The sequence below is a fragment of the Pseudorasbora parva genome, chromosome 16 (assembly GCF_024679245.1).
Source record: "Pseudorasbora parva isolate DD20220531a chromosome 16, ASM2467924v1, whole genome shotgun sequence".
In the NCBI taxonomy this organism is placed as follows: Eukaryota; Metazoa; Chordata; class Actinopteri; order Cypriniformes; family Gobionidae; genus Pseudorasbora; species Pseudorasbora parva.
Genome location: NC_090187.1, coordinates 2,505,453 through 2,528,700, shown reverse-complemented (window position 1 = coordinate 2,528,700; position 23,248 = coordinate 2,505,453). Strand labels below are relative to the sequence as shown.

The 23,248-nt window shown below is 38.2% G+C and overlaps 1 protein-coding gene across 1 annotated transcript in view; it reads right to left on the bottom strand.

Annotated features, from left to right (window-relative positions):
• si:cabz01090165.1 (uncharacterized protein LOC100333421 homolog) overlaps positions 1 to 23,248 on the bottom strand; it is a 217,706-nt gene that overhangs the window by 99,196 nt on the left and 95,262 nt on the right. Inside the window, exon 2 of the mRNA XM_067419604.1 lies at positions 973 to 1,103. Within this exon, the coding sequence (XP_067275705.1) occupies positions 973 to 1,019 (47 nt within the window). The 5' untranslated portion in view covers positions 1,020 to 1,103. The remainder of the gene's footprint in view (positions 1 to 972; positions 1,104 to 23,248) is intronic.

The following is a 23,248-nucleotide window of genomic DNA, read 5'->3' as shown; positions in this document are numbered from 1 at the left end:
TCGAACGAGTTTAGTTCAATTGTAATGCATTAATTGAGCAGTTAAGCATTTTAACCGACTGTTACTTGAATATGTGTCAAAACTGACATTTTGACAATTGTTTTTGACATTAAAATACACGAAAGAGCTCCATTAACTGGTTTTGTTTGTTTTTTAAAAACATCTATATCGTTTTTATAATGTTGATTTCGGTTTTAGTTAGTATATCAGGTTAAGCTAAAGCTTCAAATAAGGTTTTTTTATTTATTTATTTTTTATTTCACTTAACATTTATTTAATTTCAAGTAATGAATGTTTGAATGTTCTTAGTGAACTATTATAACCCTGATACTTTATTGAATGATATGTGTCAAATACTGCTCTTAGTCTTTCCTTCTGACTATGAATTAAATGAGAATGGAATTAAATGCACTTTATTGTGTAACTAAACGTTTATATAATGCGTGACTTTTAATTATAACCAAACTCGAAATACACCGGGACTCTTATTATAAAATCCCTTACTAATGCAGTTGCAACTGCTCTTTAAAGTTCAGATGAGGGAGATAAAATATGCATTGTTAAATATCATTGGATCTCTTCCCTAATCGTCCCTCCCTAACATTTTCTTGTTTGTCCAACAATTGTCTCTTTCATTGCCACATATCATTCACATATCACATCATCATATCATAGCATTGCTACTATGCCCGGATAATCCCATACATGATGCCAAAAGCTATAAAAATATAAATACTGGTAAATCTACTCATAGTCCTTGAACTACTTTTCATACGGTCACCAAAGGGAGTGGCATGACCACAGCAGTCGGCTCCATCTTCCAGAGGGCGTGCCGTCGGGATCGGCTGTATAATTGCTGCCTGCGGCTGAATTTGACATTGCTTTCCCTCATGTGTAAAGCGAAAACATTCAGGAACAGACCTGTAAATAAGACTGAATGGCATCACAACAGCTCGACAGGACGTCACTGACCTTCCGAGAGCTCGAGCCAGCATTCTGAAGTCCTTCGGCCTGTCCATTTTCTCCTCTCTTCAGGGTGCGATGAGTCCGAGCTACTGAGCCACGGCAGTCATTGAGTCATTGGCTATGATCCACCAATCTATCTGTGGGAAAGGGAGAAAGAACCAGTACAGATGAAGACGAAATGTCTGTCAAGGCACTTGAGCAGTGTTTCACGTTCTCTTATATTTACAGAGCTAAGGGTAATTGATTACATTCAGGACAAAAACACTGAGTGAGAGCAGAGCCACTCTGTCTTATTGCTGAGTGGAGCCCAGTGTTGAGAAATGGTGATTGTTCTTCAGTCATCAGCTCTTGAGAGACAAACCTGCTCGATAAATGACAGGCTTTCATTGGCTTTACAAGGAGACGCTCGAGTCGAAGCGGCCCCGGATTACAGAGTGGTAATTTTTCTGTTGGCCACTGTGTAATTGGCATGTTTTGGTGGAGATACCATGTTCAGGAGAGACCAAATTACCGTTCATTATAGTTGGATAACACAAACAGAGAGTAAAGCGCCACGGTTTTCTACAATAGATGGATTTGTACTGGGCGAACTGGTAAAATTGGGTGTAATTAGAAAGAGTGTTAAAGAAAACATCAAAACTAAAGCTGCATAATCATGATAAAAATAATAATTGTTAATTATTTCCCTTGATACTGTAATCACTCTTGTGATCACATAACAGAATTTGCATATAAATTAGGGCTGTAAATTTAACATGTTCATTTAGTGTTATTAATTATTTATTAAAAATAAAGTGTTCCAAAATTAATGCAATTAATCATGTTCTCCTGACTCGCATGTAAATTATAAGGAAAATAAACTCTAGATGGAGTAGAATGGAATATACCGGTACATAAAAATAACATTTTCCATACAAATATATTTTTAAATAACACTTTTACTCATGAAGCACACTTGAAGTTGAATAAAAGTGCCAGTAACTTTTCCACAAAAAAAAATATATAATTTCAATTTATCAAACAAAATCAAATTAAAATGTATCACAGCAGCACAACTGTTTTCAACACTGATAATAATCATTAAAGCTACACTGTGTAACTTTTTTTGTTTATTCTTAGCTAAAAACACTTAGTTCTTTCAAAAATATATGTGCTCATTAATGTATATTTACTTCTTTCAAGTAATAAAGTATTCTCGTAAGTTTATAATATACCATTGAGAATACATACGGGTGAGGGGTTCGAATGCCGGTCGCCATGTTGCCCCTCCATCTTTAAAGTACATTAGCCAAAGAGGGACATACCCGTAAATTCAAGCTTCGCCTTTCGCGTTTTAACACTCGATGGCACTCGTTGACGAGGTCGAACTGGAAGCCATGTTAATCTTGGACTAAATCGGCCACCGTAGGAGTTAAAACGAAATCAGAATTGAGAGGAACAGAAACTAATGGTCATCTTTTCACCGCTAGATGGGGGAAATATCACACAGTGTATCTTTAATGTTTCTTGAGCATCATATAATCATATTGAATGATTTCTGAAGGATCATGTGACACTTTCTGTAATTTTAATCAGATAAATGCAGCCTTGGTGAGAGCAAGAGTCATTTATATAGCATATTCAACAACACGTCTACCTCAATAATGAAGTGTAATGTCAGATTATCTTTAATTAGAGGGGTTTCAGCTGCAAATATTGATATGTGCGATTATTTGTGATTCATTTGATTAATTAATTGCCATATCATGTAATTAATCCGATTAAAAGTTTTAATTGTTTGAAAGCTCTAATTAAACAATGAGTAAATCAAGACCGCATTAACCGGTGACCTTCAGTCTGGCCCTTCGGGTATAGCATGAAAAAACACAACTCTAATTAAGCCCAGAAAGTGAGAACCGCGACAATACTAGCTCGTGCAACCATTAAAACCACTGGTGCTGTCAGTGCAAGTTTGCACAGTTTGAGCCCTGCAGTTCAGCGCGAGTTCACCGAGTTCTGGACTCGCAAATGCTCCCCTTAAAATCCACAGAGCTGTCTCTGCTGCAGAATAAATATCTCCTTTACACCTCGCTTTATTGGCTGTTAAACCGACTGCACCGCAAGCGAGCGGCACGACATGTAACAAAATATTTCCCAATTACTAATGGCTCATTTCTCTCTGGGTCAGGTGATGCACTCAATTTCACGTGCCATCGCAGACTCAAATGAAACGTCCACTAAAACACAGATGTGTGGATCAGATTAATATCAAGGACCAGATGTTATGAATCAAACAGACTATTTTAAAGGGTTGGTTCACCCTAAAATGAAAATATTGTAATTAAGTCCTCTCCCTCATGCCGCTCCAAACCCGTAGGACCCTCGTTCATATTCAGAAGACAAATTAAGGTATTTCTGATGAAATCTAAGAGCTTTCTGACCCCTCTATAGATAGCAATTTAATTAACACTTTCAAGGCCCGAGAGGTAGTAAAGACATTGCTAAAATAGTCCATGTGAGTTCAACATTAATGTTATGGAGCGACGAGAATACTTTTTGTGTGTAAAAGCGAACAAAATAACGACTTTATTCAACAGTTCCTTCTCGTCTGTGTCAGTCTCTTTGGGTTCAGAACGACATGAGGGTGAGTTATTAACCCCATGGAGTCAGCAGACCTGCCGGAGCGATAGACGCTTTTCTTATCAGTGCAAAAGAGACTCAAATAATAGGGATGGGCGTATCGATATGAAGTATCGATATATTGATACTGATGTAAGCATCGAAAGTATTGATACTCAAATAAAAATATCGATACTAAGGTGTTTTTTTACCAGTAATTTTGTTTGTTTAAAGATTATTTGCATACAATACAAATAAACTATGTTAATTGTGTAGTATAGGACTATTTTCCTGCTCATCTGAATGCATGCAAACGCTACAAGACAGAACCAATCGATCGCAGAAGAGTGCGTCCGTTACCTGATGACACTATTACAACAGAACTGCGTTTCCCAAAACTATCATAAGAAACCATTGATGCTTTTAAACACACAGACCAGGATAATGCTCATCAGAAGACAGAAAAACATAATAGTTTGAGTTATTTCAAACTATTCAAACTAACAAATAAAAATTGTAGCCTACATAGTGCAATCATACTCTTTAAATGTAATGTTAAAAGTTGAAATTGATCATGTTCTATGGTGTAACTAATGTTAATATAAATCCCTATAAGAATAAAAAGGTTGTATTTTATGAGTGCAATGTTCAGTCACTGGCAGTCCCTTGTGAAACTGAACCATGTTTTTTTTTTTTTTACTACAGTAGCCGTAGTTCAAATAGACTAGTATTTGTAGATTTCCATTGTTAATTTCACTACAACTAAACGTTTATCCATGTGTTAAAAAATTATGATCTAATAAGTTGCAATTAAGATATATTGAATGTTTAAATACCTTTCAAATATATTAAGTGGGTATTTTTACTCTTAGTCATTAAAATAATTTAATATATTTAATAATTTAAAAAAATAAGTTTAAAAGTATCGTATCGGTATAGATATCGGTGATACTGGCATTAAAAGTATCGGTATCGATATCGGTGATACTGGCATTAAAAGTATCGGTATCGATATCGGTGATACTGGCATTAAAAGTATCGGTATCGATATCGGTGATACTGGCATTAAAAGTATCAGTATCGATATCGGTGATACTGGCATTAAAAGTATCGGTATCGATATCGGTGATACTGGCATTAAAAGTATCGGTATGGATATCGGTGATACTGGCATTAAAAGTATCGGTATGGATATCGGTGATACTGGCATTAAAAGTATCGGTATCGATATCGGTGATACTGGCATTAAAAGTATCGGTATAGATATCGGTGATACTGGCATTAAAAGTATCGGTATAGATATCGGTGATACTGGCATTAAAAGTATCGGTATCGATATCGGTGATACTGGCATTAAAAGTATCGGTATGGATATCGGTGATACTGGCATTAAAAGTATCGGTATGGATATCGGTGATACTGGCATTAAAAGTATCGGTATCGATATCGGTGATACTGGCATTAAAAGTATCGGTATAGATATCGGTGATACTGGCATTAAAAGTATCGGTATAGATATCGGTGATACTGGCATTAAAAGTATCGGTATCGTATCGAAAACAAAATAAGTGGTATCGCCCATCCCTATCAAATAACTCTGTCGTTTTTTGTAATTCAGGCAAGTGTCATCATTATAATATGTTAAGTTTATATTATATATCTTTTTTGTACAGTCACACTAAAAACAAAACTCAACTCAAATAAACTCATCAACACTTTAGATCGTCTTGAGATACGGTAAGGAATAATCCTGAGATCATTTACCTCACGAAAAGCCGATTATTTCTAAGAGCAACGGATCCAGGCGGGGATTGTGAGGTACGTTTATTCTGTTAGTGTCAACACGACTAATGATTATTATAACAAAAACAATCTCTGCGTTAGGGTCAAACAAAGATATGGTAACCCTTAAAATCCCAAAAGGTCTGATGTTTGCAGCTCTCGGATCATTCGCACATTTGGCCACAGACAGAAATTACATTTTTGGGTGAACTAACCCTTTAAACGGCTCTGATTGGCCATTATATGTATCTGCGTGTCTTTGGTTACAATGCTCAACGTTAGCAAAACACACTTAGTAGAATATTTTTTATTGCAAAACCCCACAGATTATATGTTTATATTATTTATATTCATATGTGGTTCATTTCATTTCGACCATATCTCCATCAAGGACAGCCAGAAACCTTGGAGTTGTGATTGATGACCAGTTAAACTTCACTGACCACATTACTGCAACAGCCCGGTCCTGCAGATTTGCTTTATACAACATTAGAAAGATTAGACCCTTCCTATCAGAACAGGCTGCACAACTCCTGGTTCAAGCTCTTGTTCTCTCCAGCCTGGACTATTGTAATGCTCTTCTGGCTGGGCTTCCAGCATGCACTATCAAACCCTTGCAGCTGATCCAGAATGCAGCGGCGAGAGTGGTCTTTAATGAGCCGAAGAGAGCTCATGTTACGTCTCTCTTCATCAAACTGCACTGGTTGCCAATGGCTGCTCGCATCAAATTCAAGGCACTGGTTATCGCCTACAAAACAACCACTGGCTCTGCACCAATATACCTAAACTCACTTGTTCAGACTTACACACCCTCCAGAAGCTTGCGTTCTGCAAGCGAGCGGCGCCTCGTGGTTCCATCCCAAAGAGGCATGAAATCGCTCTCTCGGACATTTTCCTGGACCGTTCCCACCTGGTGGAATGACCTGCCGATCTCAATTCGTGCTGCCGAGTCTGTAGCCATTTTTAAAAAACATCTTAAGACACATCTTTTCCAATTGTACTTGACCAATAAAGAACAGCACTTACTGATCACCACAGCAATGATCAAAAAGCGCACACTCCTGGATCATATCTACGTCTCTCATCCGGATTTGTGCCTTCAGGCGGGTATGTTACATAGTTATCATAACTATCAGAATCCAGTGTTCTGTATTTTGCGTACGTGAGTTTTTGTTGTAGATGGCTATTGCTGCGCGTTTAGCTAGAATGCCATACAAAACCAACCCATTGGGCCACTGAATCTGCATTAACGACAACAGCTGGGGCAACAGCCTTAGTCCTAATGGGTTGTTATCATAGCTATCAAAATCCAGTGCTCGGCATTTTGCGTACGTGAGTTTTTGTTGTAGATGTCTATTTAAAAAAAAAAAAAAAAAAATTGTGTACTGTGCTAATTAATTGAGATTTCTTACAGCTCTTACAGGTTGTTGGCCTTGTCTGTTTCGTTGCTTCTATTACTCTCCCCTTTTTTTTGTAAGTCGCTTTGGATAAAAGAGTCTGCTAAATGATTAAATGTAAATGTAAATGTAAATTTTAAGCTATTTTAATTTTAAGTTATGAGCTCAAAACACTAGTGCATGATTTGTAAACGTTTAAGGGTTAATGCTGTTCTCATTAATGTGCATAACAATTTTTAGAGTAAAGACAGAGATTGGAAAACCAGCAAAGGAGAAATCCGAGGAACGACAGACAGACAGTCCATCCAAAAGCAGAGCAAATGTTTAAACGTTATATGAGAGAAATCTGTGACAGACAGGGAAGAGTAATGTTGTGCATTTGAATATTCCCTATTGAGGGGTATTATTTTTTTTTTCCCCAAGAAAATATGCTTTCATTAAAGCCAATGGGAGCTTTTGGGTCACATTGGCAAATCTGCACTGCTTGACTGCTATTGTGTAAGCCTTGAAATTCAAAAGCTGAAGCAAAATCCCCTTTGAGCACCTCAGGGATTGGAGCTGAGGAGACGAGAAACCTTCAAAAATCACTTCATTTGCCTTTTCTATCAGCGTCTGACTTCCTGACCTTTCAACAGAAGTGAAGAAACACTTATATTCAATTGTCTAATGTGTAGAGAGCTATTGAATTGCAATCAAAGCATGACAGAAGTAATGACCAGGACATGCATTTTCATTTCATGAATGCACTGCAAGCGAAGACTATTATGTTGGGTTAATTACGCAGGATTTTTTCCACATATATACTGTTAAAATGTGAGGATTTTAAAACAAAGACACATGCAACTATGTGTTGGGTTATATAACTGGTTCTTTTTCGTATTTCCTTCAAACATGCCTGGTTTTCTTCCCCGTCATTAGCTCTGCAGATTGCAAATGAGTCAGATCTAAGAAAATGCCAAACTTTCCTCAGACGCGGCTACCGAGCTGAGGAGCGTCACCTTACCGCAGTACACACTCGCATGTGCGCACACATACACACTCGTTCATGGCATTGCTTAACTCCTCAGGCAATGACATCAAGGAATCGCTTCGTATAAAATCGTTCCATTTCCATAAAGAGAAACGCTCGTCCAAATAAGTCCAATCTGGCAACCTGAGCGAAGGAAGGCGAGTGTATGGGAGGCGCGATCGGCATCAGCGCACTTCTCCGTTCCAGACCGGCCTGCGCTTTTTTCAGCAAGCATGCATCAGATCTCTGCCCAAACATGTTAATCTAACTTCTCAAGCATTCATCTGTGATTTACATAACATAAAAAGGACACAATATATACATTTATTGTATCCGTTAGTTTTCTTATTCTCGCAGTTCTGACTTTAGGGGAGCGGGGATAACACACATGCTTTAAAACTTTCCACGCATGCCATGTTCACTAACCGTAGTGTACTTCCTATCTGCCATAATAAACATTATTTACGGAACAAAATGCGCTTGAAATGAGTTTATTTAAAATAAACCAAATCTGATATTATTTTTTAATCTTATATCTGTTATTTACCAGGTGAGATTGTTCTGCAAAGCTGATCTAACAGCAAAAGACCTATGAGCCACGGTTTAAACCCCAGTTGAGCAGACGGGGCATGTTGTCACAATGACGTTAATAGATGCAGGTTTTCATGCAGGAGATACTTGAATATAAATGTGTTGTTATAGTGAGTTAAGTGCAGATAAACCATAGTTCTGTCATAGTTCTGTTAAACCCTTTCTGTTACTAACTATTATGGTGCCTTAAACAAAAAATAAAAACATTTGAAGAGTCAGGACTGATATTTGCCATTATTCGCCTTATTCACCTGACGGCCATTTTGAAAACTCTAACGCCGTTGAGGGGTACACAGACCCGGAAGCTGGACTCCGATACAGTACTAATCAGCAGCAGCATTCTGTTTCACTGCACTTCGTCACTCAGGAAAAAATCCAACAGAGGACAAACCTTTCACCGTTTTCCGGAGGATAAGGGATTACATGGAGGGTGGATTAAAAAAATACCAGAAGGGATCCTGGTCGTAATTTCTGCATCTTACTACAGACGAAGTTCGAAAGACTCAAGCAATAGCAAGCCTGGGACATGTCAAGTCAGCTTTATTTAGCGCTTTTACAATACCGATTGTTCCAAAGCAGCTTCACGGTGTTAAACGGGACAATATTGCAACAAAATTTGATTCGACTGTAGTCATTCTGGAGAAAACGTTGATGTTATCAGCTTATTTTAATCTATCATATAGTGTCAACGTGGGCAGATCAGTATTATAGTTGATACAGTTAATTTACATGTGGGAGATATGTGTATATATAAGCTACTGGATCTTCATATATGAAAAATAAAATGTCCATTTATCTAAAGAATAAAGTACAATTTTTTTACACATGGATGATGTCTTTCATAACTTTACAACTGGTCAGAACATCAGAAAGAAATAAGTCATTCAAAAACATTGATAGGCACACTGGTCTAGGTTTGCAAATGGTAAATATGTACATTTATTGGTATGGAGGAATACAATAGAAATTACATTAGGAGCTAAATTAAAAAGCATTAACAAAAAAAAAAAAAAAAAAAACTATATACATAAACATATTATCAGTGATGCATTACATGATTTTGTTACACACAGCAGGCAGAAAGTGAGTGACACTGAATGCTGCTTCTGATTAGTACTGTATCGGAGTCCAGCTTCCGGGTTTGTGTACCCCTCAACGACGTTAGAGTTTTCAAAATGGCCGCCAGGAATAAGGCGAATAGTCAGGTCAGAGCTACTAAAATATCAGTTTCATCAGTGCATATTAGATTTTCAATTCTCTTGAGTGCACGAACTGCAGATTATATAGAAGTTATAATATAAAAATATGAACTTATTGGTTATTGGTATCCCAATCAGTCACGATTAATTATTGGTTATCGGTATCGGTTAAAATGTTTTAAGATCCTGCATCCCTACTTTTTTATGTTTGTATTCTTGTGTCAGAAACAAGCTTCCACATTACAGAGCCACTAAAGGGACACGATGAAGAAGAAAATAATATGAGGAAAAATTATTTGGTTAGTAAATTATGTTTTTATTTTCTACTCCCTGATCAGTGTCCTGACTACTGGCCTAGGGAGCTGACTGATAACTAAATATTTTATTCTAAATATTCTACACACACACACACACACACACACACACACACACACACACACACACACACACACACACACACACACACACACACACACACACACACATGTTGGTCTATGTGGTTTACAGGGACTCTCCATAGGCATAATGGTTTTTATACCGTACAAACCGTATTTTCTATCCCCTTACACTGCCCCTGCCCCTAAACCTACCCATCACACACTCACACACTCACACACACACACTCACACACTCACACTCACACACACACACACACACACACACACACACACACACACACACACACACACACACACACACACACACACACACACACAGCCCCTAAACCTACCCATCACAGGAAACATTCTGCATTTTTTCTTTCTCAAAAAAACATCATTTAGTATGTTTTTAAGGCCATTTGAATTATGAGGACATTTGATATGTCCTCATAAACCACATTTATAGTGTAATACCAGTGTAATACCCATGTAGTTATACAAATTTGTGTCCTCATAAACCACATAAACAGGCTCTCTCACACACACACACACACACACACACACACACACACACACACACACACACACACACACACACACACACACACACACACACACACACACACACACACACACAACACACACACACACACACACACACACACACAAACACACACACACACACACACAAACACGCACGCACACGCACACAGCACGTTTTCAGCATGTGCTTAGATGTTTTAAAAACATTTAAAAGAACAAGAGTGTGACCATATAATGTAATGCTAGGCAAACATGTGCTAGGCAACATTTAAAAGTGGATGCTGCGTTATTTGAGTTAAACATTTTTAACACATTAAACTGAAAACAAGCTATTCTTTATTATAAAATACTCTTCTGTTCGGTAAGCAGGAGAAACACATTAGCATTTTTCCTCCTATAAAGGTGTAATGTTGCGGTATAATGTTATAGATAAACTCACATTGGTCGCTTCAGACGGCCTCTCAGTCTCAGTGGGCGGATCATGTGATTAGAGACAAACACAATTATTGAAATGACCCATAATCTCAGCGGCCCGGTTCATACTGTATCATGTCATGTCATCTCGATCCTCTGAATGTTCAGTTGCCGCTAATGAGGCTGTAATAATGGATTTGTAAATGTGATGGAAAGAATCTTTATCTGTGATTATGTCAGCCATTTCCTGCAGCTTTCTCATTTTTTCTAACACATGTGAAGGAAAGGGCATGTTTGATTGGCATGGCAACAGCAGCCTCTTTAGCTGAGATACGGTTCGCATGCAAATAAGGCTGAAGTCAGGCAGGAGTTTGCAGGATTTGTGACCTGAGACACTAAAGCAGCGGCCCGGTCAACAGTGACAAGCCCTGGGAGAGAACAAGAAATCGAGAGAGACTGCTATATCAAACTGCATTTACAGTTTCAATAGTACAAGTCACAGTTTGAAAGTTGCTTCGGACCACAATCCCAAACCCACATTACTAATTAAATCCCAGTGTATTATAATAAACATGCAAACACTCCAAACGCTTTTACACAACAACCTCCCCTCAGAGATCACATTTTTAATGACTAATTAAGTCAAACACAAACACAAGGAGAGCTCTATGACAAACTCACCGTTTGCTCTTTATCAAAGCTCTTTGGGAAATAAAATGACACTCAACTGGTGCAACTCAAAAATGTCACAAAACACATATTTTCAAAAAGGTCAGTTCTGAAAGAGCAGGAGGGGAGAAAACAACAACCCTAATACCAACAGCAAACAAAAGTAACTAAATTATCATGTATGTAGGACAGAAAAATACAGGCTTTTAAAGGGGCGGTGAAAATGCTTCCATTCTCATGTTCTGATGTCATAGGCTGTGCAGCCAATCAGACGCGATCATATTTAAGCATTACTTCTCACTTAGTAAAAGTTTGGGAAGGTTGTGTGATGTGCCCTCATATTAAAATTGTCTTTTTTCTTTTAAAATCCCATCATCGCTTTCTTACGCTCATGTGGCTTCAAACATATATGACTTACATTCTTCCAGAGCACTTTTAGTGTTGCAGAGATCAGTTGACTTAACTGAAAAAAAAAGTTATGTGAAATTGTCAAGTTATTATTATTATTTTATTTTAATGAAGTTTATAACTTAATTTTAAGGCAATGGGTTTCCTCACTTTTTTAAGTTAATTCAACTGATTTTAAGGAGATGAAAGTTAGTAAACAATGACCATTTTCATTAAATTTTTGGGGTGAACTATCCCTTTAAAACCTTAATAAATAATTGTTGATATATAAATACAGTATAATGCTAAAATGATTGGGACGCCCCTCAAAAACATTGAATCGTTCACTCACTTCATGGCCACAGATGTCTAAATCAAGCACTAGGCATTACATTTACATTTTCATTTATGCATTTAGCAGACACTTTTATCCAAAGCGACTTACAACTGAGGAGTGCAGGAAGCGATCTGACACGAAGAGGAAAATAAACGCAAAAAGTGCCCTAAATACAAAGGTTTGGACATTACTCAGAGTAGCAAAAACTAGAAAAGGGAGGGGAAAGGGAAAAAGTAAAGGCGGAAGAGTTAGACATTTTTTTTAAATGATAAAATTAAGTGCTCCTGGAAGAGATGAGTTTTTACCCGTCTTTTGAATGAAGCGAGTGATTCTGTCGTGCGTATGGAGGACGGAAGATCGTTCCACCAACCAGGAACAATGAAAGAAAAAGTTCTAGAGAGGGATTTCATGGCTCTCTGTGATGGTACCACAAGCCTCCTCTCGTTAGCTGAGCGAAGGCTTCTGGTGGGTGTGTAGACTCATAGGAGTGAAACGAAGTATGCGAGTGCTGAGCTTGTGGAAGATCCATAAGCAAGAGTCAGAGCTTTGAATTTGATCCGGGCAGCAAGTGGTAGCCAATGCAGAGAGATGAATAGAGGTGTGACAAGCGCTTTTGGGCTCATTGAAGACAAGACGTGCCGCAGCATTCTGGATCATTTGCAGCGGTTTGATTGCAATAGATGGAAGTCCAGCCAGAAGCGCATTGCAATAGTCAAGTCTAGAAATGACCAGGGCTTGGACAAGAAGCTGTGTGGCATGCCCCGTAAGGAACGGTCTGATTTTCTGGATGTTGTGCAACGCAAAGCATGTAGACACTTCTACAAACATTTGTGAAAGAATGGATTTAACAAAGTGGAAGCAATTGGGAAAATCAGCAACTCAGCCACAAAGTGATAGGCCATGTAAAATCACAGAGCGGGGTCAGCGCATGCTGAGGGTCACAGTGCGCAGTAGTCTCCAACTTTCTGCAGAGTCAATCGCTCCAGACCTCCAGACTTCTGTGGCCTTCAGATGAGCTCAAGAACAGCGTAGAGAGCTTCATGGAATGGGTTTCCATGGCTGAGCAGCTCATCCAAGCCTTACATCACCAAGAGCAATGCAAAGTGTGGGATGCAGTGGAGTAAAGCAGCCGCCACTGGACTCTAGAGCAGTGAGACGTGTTCTCTGAGCGACCAATCACGCTTCAGTCTGACAATCCCATGGACGAGTCTGGGTTTGGCGGTCGCCAGGAAAACGGGACTTGCCTGACTGCATTGTGCCAAGTGTAAAGTTTGGTGGAGGGGGGATTGTCAAACATTCCACATTCCTAAACCTTGAGGAAAGCCTTCCCAGAAGAGCTGTAGCTGTTAGAGCTGCAAAGGGTGGGCCGACTCCATAATAAACCTTACAGATTACATGGGATGTTATTAAATTTCATGTGCATGTAAAGGACATGTGTCTCAACTTTTGGCAATATAGTGTATGCCCCGGTGGAGTAAATGCATAGTAAACTTTCAAAACATATAGATATTTTCCCTGAAAACAAGTCTTATAAAGCATATTAGCAACGCCACACATAGAGAAACAAGTTCGGCACAGATTCCTTCTCACCAGAGTTTTAAAAATGTGGGAACGAAAGGGGAAAGGAATCTGTCTGATACGGTTTTATTTCTCTTTAATGGAGCTAAAAGTATAAAAGGTTTTCACAAACACACAACAAATCACTGCATGCAACAAAGTGCACTAATATATTATACATGGCTTTATGAGCTTACAATACATTTACATTTATGTAGACGCTTTTATCCAAATCAGCTTACTTTGCTTTCAGTTTATGCATTCAAACACATGACCTTGGCATTGCTGGCGCCACACTCTACTGTTAATGTTAGACAAATAAATGGATCAGTAATTGAATGCACAAATAAATACAGAGCCATTTGCAAAATGTTGAATTTGTAATAACTTTTGAGCCGTTATTAAACGATGTGACTCAAACTGTCCCAACTTCCCATAAACCAAAATCTTGCATAATCCTTAAAATTATTCATTTTCTGTCACAGAACAAAACAACCAATGCTAACTTTAGTTTCCATCATGTGCAACACACATCTAAACCTCTCAAAAAAACACTTGTTTTGTTTTTCATGCCCATTTGGCACAAAAGCAACTATCCAGCGGCCCGATGTTTGTACACAGCTGGCTGATTTTCTGAGTTATTGTGCAAAACACCAGGAAACTCAAACTTCCAGGTATTATAGGTAAACAGATTCATTCAGTGCCAAACTCAAGTATTAATGTTACACCTGTGGTTTGTTCGAGCGAGATAGAGACATGCAGCCTGTTTTCTTTGTTAACTAAAGCTAGTATCGATTACACTGCTGTATATATGGCGTGTTTTAGTTTTATTTGGTATAAAGATGAAACACTGAGCTCTCAACTGGGTTTCCATTAGAGTCAGCACTCTTCCACTCTTTTGCTCTTGCTCTTTCTCTTTCTGTTTCAGACACGTCTTTTGTACCATCTCCTTGATACAGCCCTTCAGCAGGCCTTTCATTTTGCATTAAATTATAGAAAGACCCAGACAACAGAATAAAGAGAAAGAGAGAGGTAAGCGAGCATAATGGAAAGTGCCTCTGTGTTGAGGTTGGGTTTGGTGAGTATATTTTGACGGGTTAATTATGTGCCGTTTGAGTCAGGAATCCAGTGTAGCCTTTGCATTTCCTGGTTGATTCCAGAGACTGATATCAAACTACAGCCAAAGGAGAGATCCGATTATCAGAGCATTCAGACTACTGCCAAATGAAACTCTAGCTAGAGAGAGACCAGTAATCAAATACAGCAGATCAAACTCAGTAAGCAGAGAACTGGTGAGGCACTGGCTGGATTTATATCCGAGATCTTTCATTTGAGTTTACCCAACAAACAAAAATATGCTCTAAGAACTTTTTGCTAAAAGAACCAAAATGTTCTCAGAATGTTTAAGAACATTCTTGGTTATGCAAATATAATGGGAATTACGCGTCTGAACATTCAAAAACAAGCAGTAACATTTAAACATGCTTGATGGACGTCCAAATTTAAATATTTCAGGAAAAAAAGTTTAATGGACAACAATATTTTTGTGCAGATGTTTTAAAGGGGATCATGAAAATCTCTCGTTTTCTGCACCAGGGTCCCTGATGCTTCGAAGGAGAACCCAGTAACTTTGTTTTGGTAAGCCTTTTTCTACTAGCATGTGAAAAAACGAGCCGCTCAGATTTCTCTCCCCTTCTGACATAAGATGGCGATCTTTTATAATATTACTGCCCCTTAAGCTGCACGTTAACACCCATGACTGTCCCATATTAGGATAGTTTCCTCAAGGTGCAGATCCACTTCCGTCACGCTGCGCTCCACTTTATTCCTATGGGTGGCGTCAAGCGACTTTAACATGCCCGCATAGCATTCTGGGAAAGCAGCGCTGCATTTGAAAAAAAAATGTGCACTTTATGCAAATTAATCTGTTCAACGCGACACGACTATCCAATAGAAGTAAAGCACATGGAGACTGGGCGAAGTCTCTCGCGGGTCGTTTGTTTTTCATTCCCCGCTGGCTCGAAAGCACGCCCATAGCAGTAAACTTGAGGAACGCCCATCAGTGAACACATAAGGGTGAAGCATCACGACATCACACTTCAGTCGTGTCACAAAAGTCGATCTCTACGGTCAGTCAGTTATACACGGTCCGTTATTTTCTCCACGCTCGAGCAGCTGTAGCGACAACGATGTCTTGTAAGCAATGCAAGTGCAAGAATGATTTTACATCTTGTGGAAAGGGGCATAATATTTCCCCTTTAACCAGCATTTTTTATAATTTTCACAAAAATGTAATGGCCCATGGGATATTTTGTTATTTCTATATCCAAAGATGCAGTATATCAAAAGAAAGAGCGGACCCTCTGCTTTAAAAAAAAGCTTCTAGCTTCATGCATTCCTTTTATTTTTATTTTTATCAACACTTGAATATAGGTAAGTTTAATAAAAAAGCAACATTTTGAACAAACATTCTGTTAAAGTTACTCAGAAGATGTTTGTTCCTTGAACATGTGAGAAGGTTCACTGTTTACTAAATTTCAATCATCTGTTCAGACTCAAATCCTAAAAGAGAAATATCATTTGCTTAAAGCTCCACTGTGTGATATTTTCCCCCATCTAGCGGTGTAAAGGTAAATGACCATCCAGTGAATATTAGTTTCTGTTCCTCTCAATTCTGATTTCGTTTTAACTCCTACGGTGGCCGATTTAGTCCAAGATTAACATGACAATCCCCCTCTTCACATTCGACACGGTGCCATCGAGTGTTAAAACGCGAAAGGCGAAGCTTGAATTTACGGGTATGTCCCTCTTTGGCTAATGTACTTTCAAGATGGAGGAGCAACATGGCGACCGGCATTCGAACCCCTCACCCGTATGTATTTTCAATGGCATATTATAAACTTACGGGAATACTTTATTACTCTAAAGAAGTAAATATACATTAATGAGCACATATATTTTTGAAAGAACTAAGTGTTTTTAGCTAAGAATAAACTATAAAAGTTACACAGTGTAGCTTTAAAAGGGAACAGTCCAAAACTCAAGACAAACACAGAACACACTCAATATAGTCAGCCTTAATAAATACACAGCAAGAAACTGAATCTTAATATACACTTAAAGATAAAATAAGCATTCAATAAATAATAATACGTTTAATAAGTTATTTATCAAGGATATCCAGACCTCATTTGAGTTGTAAATTACTCAAAAAGCAGCCTATCCCAAGCAACAATCTGGGCGAAACATTAAAAGATTTAGGTCAGATCTTTCTAACTGGTCATGAATGCAGACCTTGAACAAACAACAGATAAAATCGAGAAAAACAACTCTGTGATCATTTCAACCAACTCTATAGTTTGCAGTCCGACCAACCGGGTGTTTGTAGCGGTGGGTGTTTATGAGAGATTTTATGACAGATAAACCAACATATTGACCTCCTGGAGTGATCCAGCCTGCATTGCCCAAAGTTTATAATCTTCAAAAGAAGAGCAGAGGCCTTGAAAACGAGACACCTTCACTGGCAAACATGCCCCAAAGCCTTCTTTATATTATCGGTCTCCTAAATGAAAAAGCAGTACCCTGGGAAACTTTGATGCAAGTCTGAATGCACTAAAGTGGAACATCATCAAAGCAATCTGTGCTATACAAAGTTTTACCATAAAATAAACATTTCATGTAAACCTTGATGGAATTTTTTTGACATTTCCTGTTCATGCTCTCCATGAAAAATCTGGCAGTAGATCTGTCTACATTAGAAGGAAAGAGCACCCGAAAGGGATCACAGAAACTACCGTGAAAGTTCGGAGAAACAGAAATCAACTCATGCATAGCAAAATTAGGCCTATTCCTATTTTACACATCTTGATCTTGAGCATGCATCTCTAAGCGTGTCTGATGTTCAGAGCAGTACAGATCCAGCATGTTTGCTAAAATCAATCTCCTGTGGCAGACCATCAGTGCAAATCCAATCACAGAACATGTACATGTATGCATGGCTTTAGCAATAATGAATCCTCATAAATTAAGAGAGAGGCAGACTCTTGAATGCTGGATGACTCAAGGCTGCTGGAGTATCCAGAGTAAATCTCAAGTGGGACACTCTGGTGGAAATGAATTCCAGCACTGCGTTCTCCAACATGACACTTTCACTTTAAGTGCTCGTGAAGTTCCACCATACAATATTGTTCCCGTCCCCTGATCCCCTGCAATGTACGATGTGAAAATGCACAAGTGAGGATTGATTTGAAATTATCTTCTGGTTGAATGGAAAGGACAGGGGAAGAAAAGTCAAGCTGAATGAAGGCCAGTGACAAGGTGTCAGTGGTGGACGGGGACACAAAGATGGACAGAGAGAGAAAAGGGGGAATAATGTGGACTTTGAAGCATTAATGAAAATGTTAGAGAGAAATGAAATGGGTCATGAACTGCGAAATTAAATTTTCCTTGAGCTTTTGACATATATAAGAGGTCATCACACTATAAGAATATCCTGGAAGTTTTAGAACTGAAAATTTCCTTTGTTAGTCCAATAAAAGCTAATTTTTTCTAACCAATCCCAGAGAACGACTCATTGAGGAATGAGCCAATCGGTGAAAGATCGCCTCTGCAGAAGAAGATCAACGCCTACTTCATCATCACAACTTTGGCCCCGCCCACTGGAGTGTTAGTGAGACGACGAGATCATCAGCTCCCTCCAGAGGTGGACAGTAACTCAGCTCATTTACTTGAATACTGTACTTAAGTACACTTTTTGAGTATCTGTACTTAACTGTAGTATAATTTTTCTGGATACATTTACTTTTACTACATTTGAAAGACAAATATCGTACTTTTTACTCCACTACATTTCTATCTAGGTTGAAAGTCGTTTCTGTAGCAGCTCTGAAAGTCGGAGGATTTTTTTGGTGTTGTTGTTTCAGACAGTCTATCAGGAATCACTCTTAGTCATATACATTTCTCGACTTTTTTTGAACACTGATCAGTTCATAGCAAAATGGAAGAAGACTGTTCTTAGGCACAAGTGTGTAAACCCATAGCCATACTTTGAAAGTATGTTTCAGTTAAAAAAAAACAAATCCAGATTAGTTTAGTTTGCATACACTTGGTGCATGTCTTATAAAAAATTAACAATATAAACATCTGGGAGAAAGAGAAGAGGGAAGTTGGGAGAATATCAGATGTGTATCAGTGTATTGGATCCGTGCATATAGCCTTAAAGTGTAAGGCCAAATGTAACTTATATACAAGTATTTAAATGAGTTTAAGTCAGTCGTATGCTAGTGTGTCAGATGGAGCATCACTGACTGGCTTAAACCATGATGGCATAATGTGCATTTATACAACTATAATACAATAATGCGTTGGCATAAAAAAGGAAATTTACTTTGATACTTAAGTACTTTTGAAAACAAATACTTCTGTACTTTTACTACAGTAAAAATCTGTTTTTACAACTTTCACTTGTAACGGAGTAATATTTGACCAGCAGTACTTTTACTTTTACTCAAGTAATAGAGTTGTGTACTTTGTCCACCTCTGGCTCCCTCACAGGAGATGTTCAAGCTCAGAGAGAGTCAGGATAACCTCAGAGGAATACGTGTTTTTCAAAAAAACTGTGTGTTTAGATGATAAATTAAAAGGGTGTTATATAGTTAAATTATTTTAAAAAAAAAAAGAAAAATATAAGGTACTAGAATTATAAAATAAATAAATGATTAATTAATAGGATTATTATTATAACTAAGGTGTGAACTAATGGTTAGATGATTAACTTTATTTAATTCAGTTAAGTAAAGTATGTACGATTTTGTTTGCTTCTTGAAATATTGTCCTATAGTAAGAGGGCTAGGCATAATACGTTTAGACTTCAGCCTAGACCCTTTCGGTCTTTGTCCTTGTCTTTCAAATGTTGAAGGATTTTATCATTTAATTTTAAATGCTTTGTTCTTTTTAAATGTTGTTTTGTTTTCGTTTTATGTTGTGTTGCTTTTTTTTCCTCTTTTTTTTCTCCTCTTTGGATGGATGACCGAATAAACTGATAAATTAAACTAAACTAAAACTAAACTAAACGAGGAGAGAAGAGCGATATAGGATCACAACAAGTTTTTTTCACTTTTTGGCACACCATGAGGGCAAGTTCATTTTTTAACAAACAAACAAAAAAACAAAAAAACAACAACAACTTTGTAGTCAAGAATCACCCATTCCAATTTCAATAGTAAGTCATGCAACTTCTATATCCCTGTCCCAAATGGCACCCTGATCCCTCACGGTCTTCCTCTGAGTCCGCACTTTCACAGCGTGACGCCGCTCTGGCTGCCGGGTAGAAGTCCTCTGCGTAACTCAGAAATTGCATATTATGACGTTATAAGGTGGTGGCAATCTTGGATTATATAATTTTCATGAAAAGCCACATGTTTAAATGATAAAATGCAGCACTTCTTTCCCCCCAAATGTCCCTCACCTTCTGTGTGCTATATTGCACAATACTGAATGTTCAGATAAATAGTAAACAAACTGTGTAAATCATTACTAATAAATGGTAGAAACAAACCGAATGAATGTAGCGGTTTGCCTTTTGCTGTAGAGATTTTCCATTTCCTACATACAGTAGGCACTTGGGGCACATATATATTATATATTATATATTATGCATAATAGCCCCTCTGCCCCGTGTCACACCGCGGCATGTATACCATCTACTGGAGGGGAGGTTGAATGAAATTTTTGAAATTTGACACCCTATTTGACAAAATCGGCCATTTTATTCAGTGACGCATCTTGTCGAGTAAACTCGACCGTGGCGCCTAGAGGGTTACGGGTAATGTATTGAATTCAGTGCAGTTCTTCTTTAAAAGCTGATGGCATTTATTCAAATATTGACAATATAACTAATAATAAAGGACAACTTGACCTTGAAAGCACATTTTTTTCAATTACATAAAACAAAGTAATCATGAAATAATTTTTGTTTAGCTTTTTGTTAGACATTGCATTAATGCTGAACCCATTAAAACATAATGAGTAAATAAATAAATTACTGAAAATGTCATAGAAGAGATACATCGGATGAAGGACACAAGAGCAAATAATTTATAAGAAACAAGCAAAAAATGAAATAAATAAGAATCCATCCATTTCATCTTTTATAGAATACTGGCCTCTTAAACTCGTTTTCATTACTGTGAAGTCAAAAGACGTGTCCCCACACTTTGAGAATGACTCTTCAAATGGAAATATGGCAAGTTTCTTACATTTATTTTAAGAGAAAAATACAACTGTGCAGTTGATAGAAGAAGAAGACAGTGAGCGAACCAGTTCCACGACCACTTTAGAGCCTTTATGTTCACAGCACATTTTATCAGTGTCATAAAGATGATGGGCGAGGCCTGAGGACAAAGGACGGGCATCAAACGCAGAGCCACCGCGGACTGAGAATTTCACAGTGTGACCTGCACTCTATAAAAGCAACCGTCTCCGATCACACACTGAGTCCGGGACTCCGGGAGAGAGAGTTAAGCAGATTGATGGATAGATAAATGGGAAATGGGAGAGGAAAAAAAATGTCATGGGGCAAAATAAATGGTCTTTTGCACAGTAGGCATGGATCAAGATATCGCCGAAGCCATTGAAGAGTTCACATATTGCTGCATTTGTTTCTGTGGGCATCCATGCATGCTAAGTGCATGCTGAAATGAAAGTGGGCCACGTGGCACCTAGTGAAGAGCGCTTTCGAAAAGCAGCTTCATGAAGCTTTGAAACCTTTATGAATCTTTTTGTTTGTTTCGAATCAGTGGTTCAGAGCACGTATCAAACGCCAAAGTCATGTAGGGTGACCAAACGTAGAGTTTTCCCAGGACACGTCCTGATTTCAAGTCCTGTCCTGGCCATTTTATATCCATACAGAGGGGTCATACTTTAAATGTATTGAAATTAATAAGAAATCTTTAAGTATCATTTAAATATCTAATTGTCAGGCTGAGTGTCCTGGTTTTTGCTAATCAAAATATGGTCAGACATCCCAACCTGCAAAAAGTCCTTTTAGGGAGGTATCCGGAAGCCATTTTTGGGGCACTCTCCCTCTTCATTGGTTGTCCTGATTCTAGATACATTGAACTGATTCATTCGGTTCGGGAGAAGAGATAAAAGCCGCCCACACTGTGTATTGATGATGGCTGACATACCGAAACAGGCCAATCAGGATGCTTTCTGTCTTACATATGCTTCATGAGGCACACACACAGACACACACACACGCAAGGTCTCTCACTCCCCCGCTATCAATATTCGGGAGACTCTGGGACTTCCGGGAGATGTGGGATGTCTGCATAACTGTTTTGGCATTTCAATAGTTTATCGCTAAACCTACATCCAGATCAGTGAACCCAAGAACAGAAGCTCCATTTCTCCCATCACTCCAACAACAACATATACGGATGAACAGAGGCAAGGATCTGCAGTTTATTCTACAAACACACAACCCAAATGGGAATGAAGACAACAATAAGGTAATCCAAACAGAAGGACAAAAGACAACTGAAACATCCACAGGATAACAAGACAATATCAAGGAACAGGTGTTGTTAATGAATCACTATGGAGAAAAACAAGGGTAAGTAGGCAGCTATGGAAACAAAGGGAAACAGGAACCAAACAGCAAAACAAAGGGAACAGAAAATACACTTCAAAGTCACATAAGATGCAACACACATGGTAAAACAACACACCTTCTTACAATGTCTAATTACACAACTGATCCAACCATATCTTTCCATCCTCTACCACTGTGATTTGGTTCTGACTGCTGTGCCAATGGCTTGATGTCTGTAATCATCTGGCCATATCCATTCATGGCCTATGTTGTTATGAATGACCTCCAAAAAAAGAGAGAGTGGTTTTGAACAGGAGTTCAATCAGCGTTTTATTGTCAGCCAAAATCCATTGAGTTTTCACCCTGCTGGAAAGCTACAGTACAAGCCTTTTTGGAACTCCTAGCTGGTCAATGCTAAATTGACATATCTGAAAACTAGAAGCTGAGGCAGACCATATCAAAGGGCTTACCCTTTTCTTTAAAAATATAAACAGTCGCTTCCGCATATAGCCTCAGTGGCCATTGCAAGTTCCACAACATGAAATCTTTGCCACGTAGATGTGTTCAGGTCAGGACTCTTATCAAACATGAAGTTTAAGGCAGATTGGACAATGTATGCCTGAGTTACAATAACTTTTTGTTTTATGGCAAAACATCAGACTTTGTCAGGTCGCCACGGGCGCGCCTTTCAGTGAAAACTCAAGATCTTCGCAATTTAGGCTTTTAGATTACGCCTACCAAATTTGATGATGATCCGATTAAAACTGTAGGAGGAGTATAAACAAGTATTAGGCCTGGATATGGCATAAACAAAAACACATTTGTA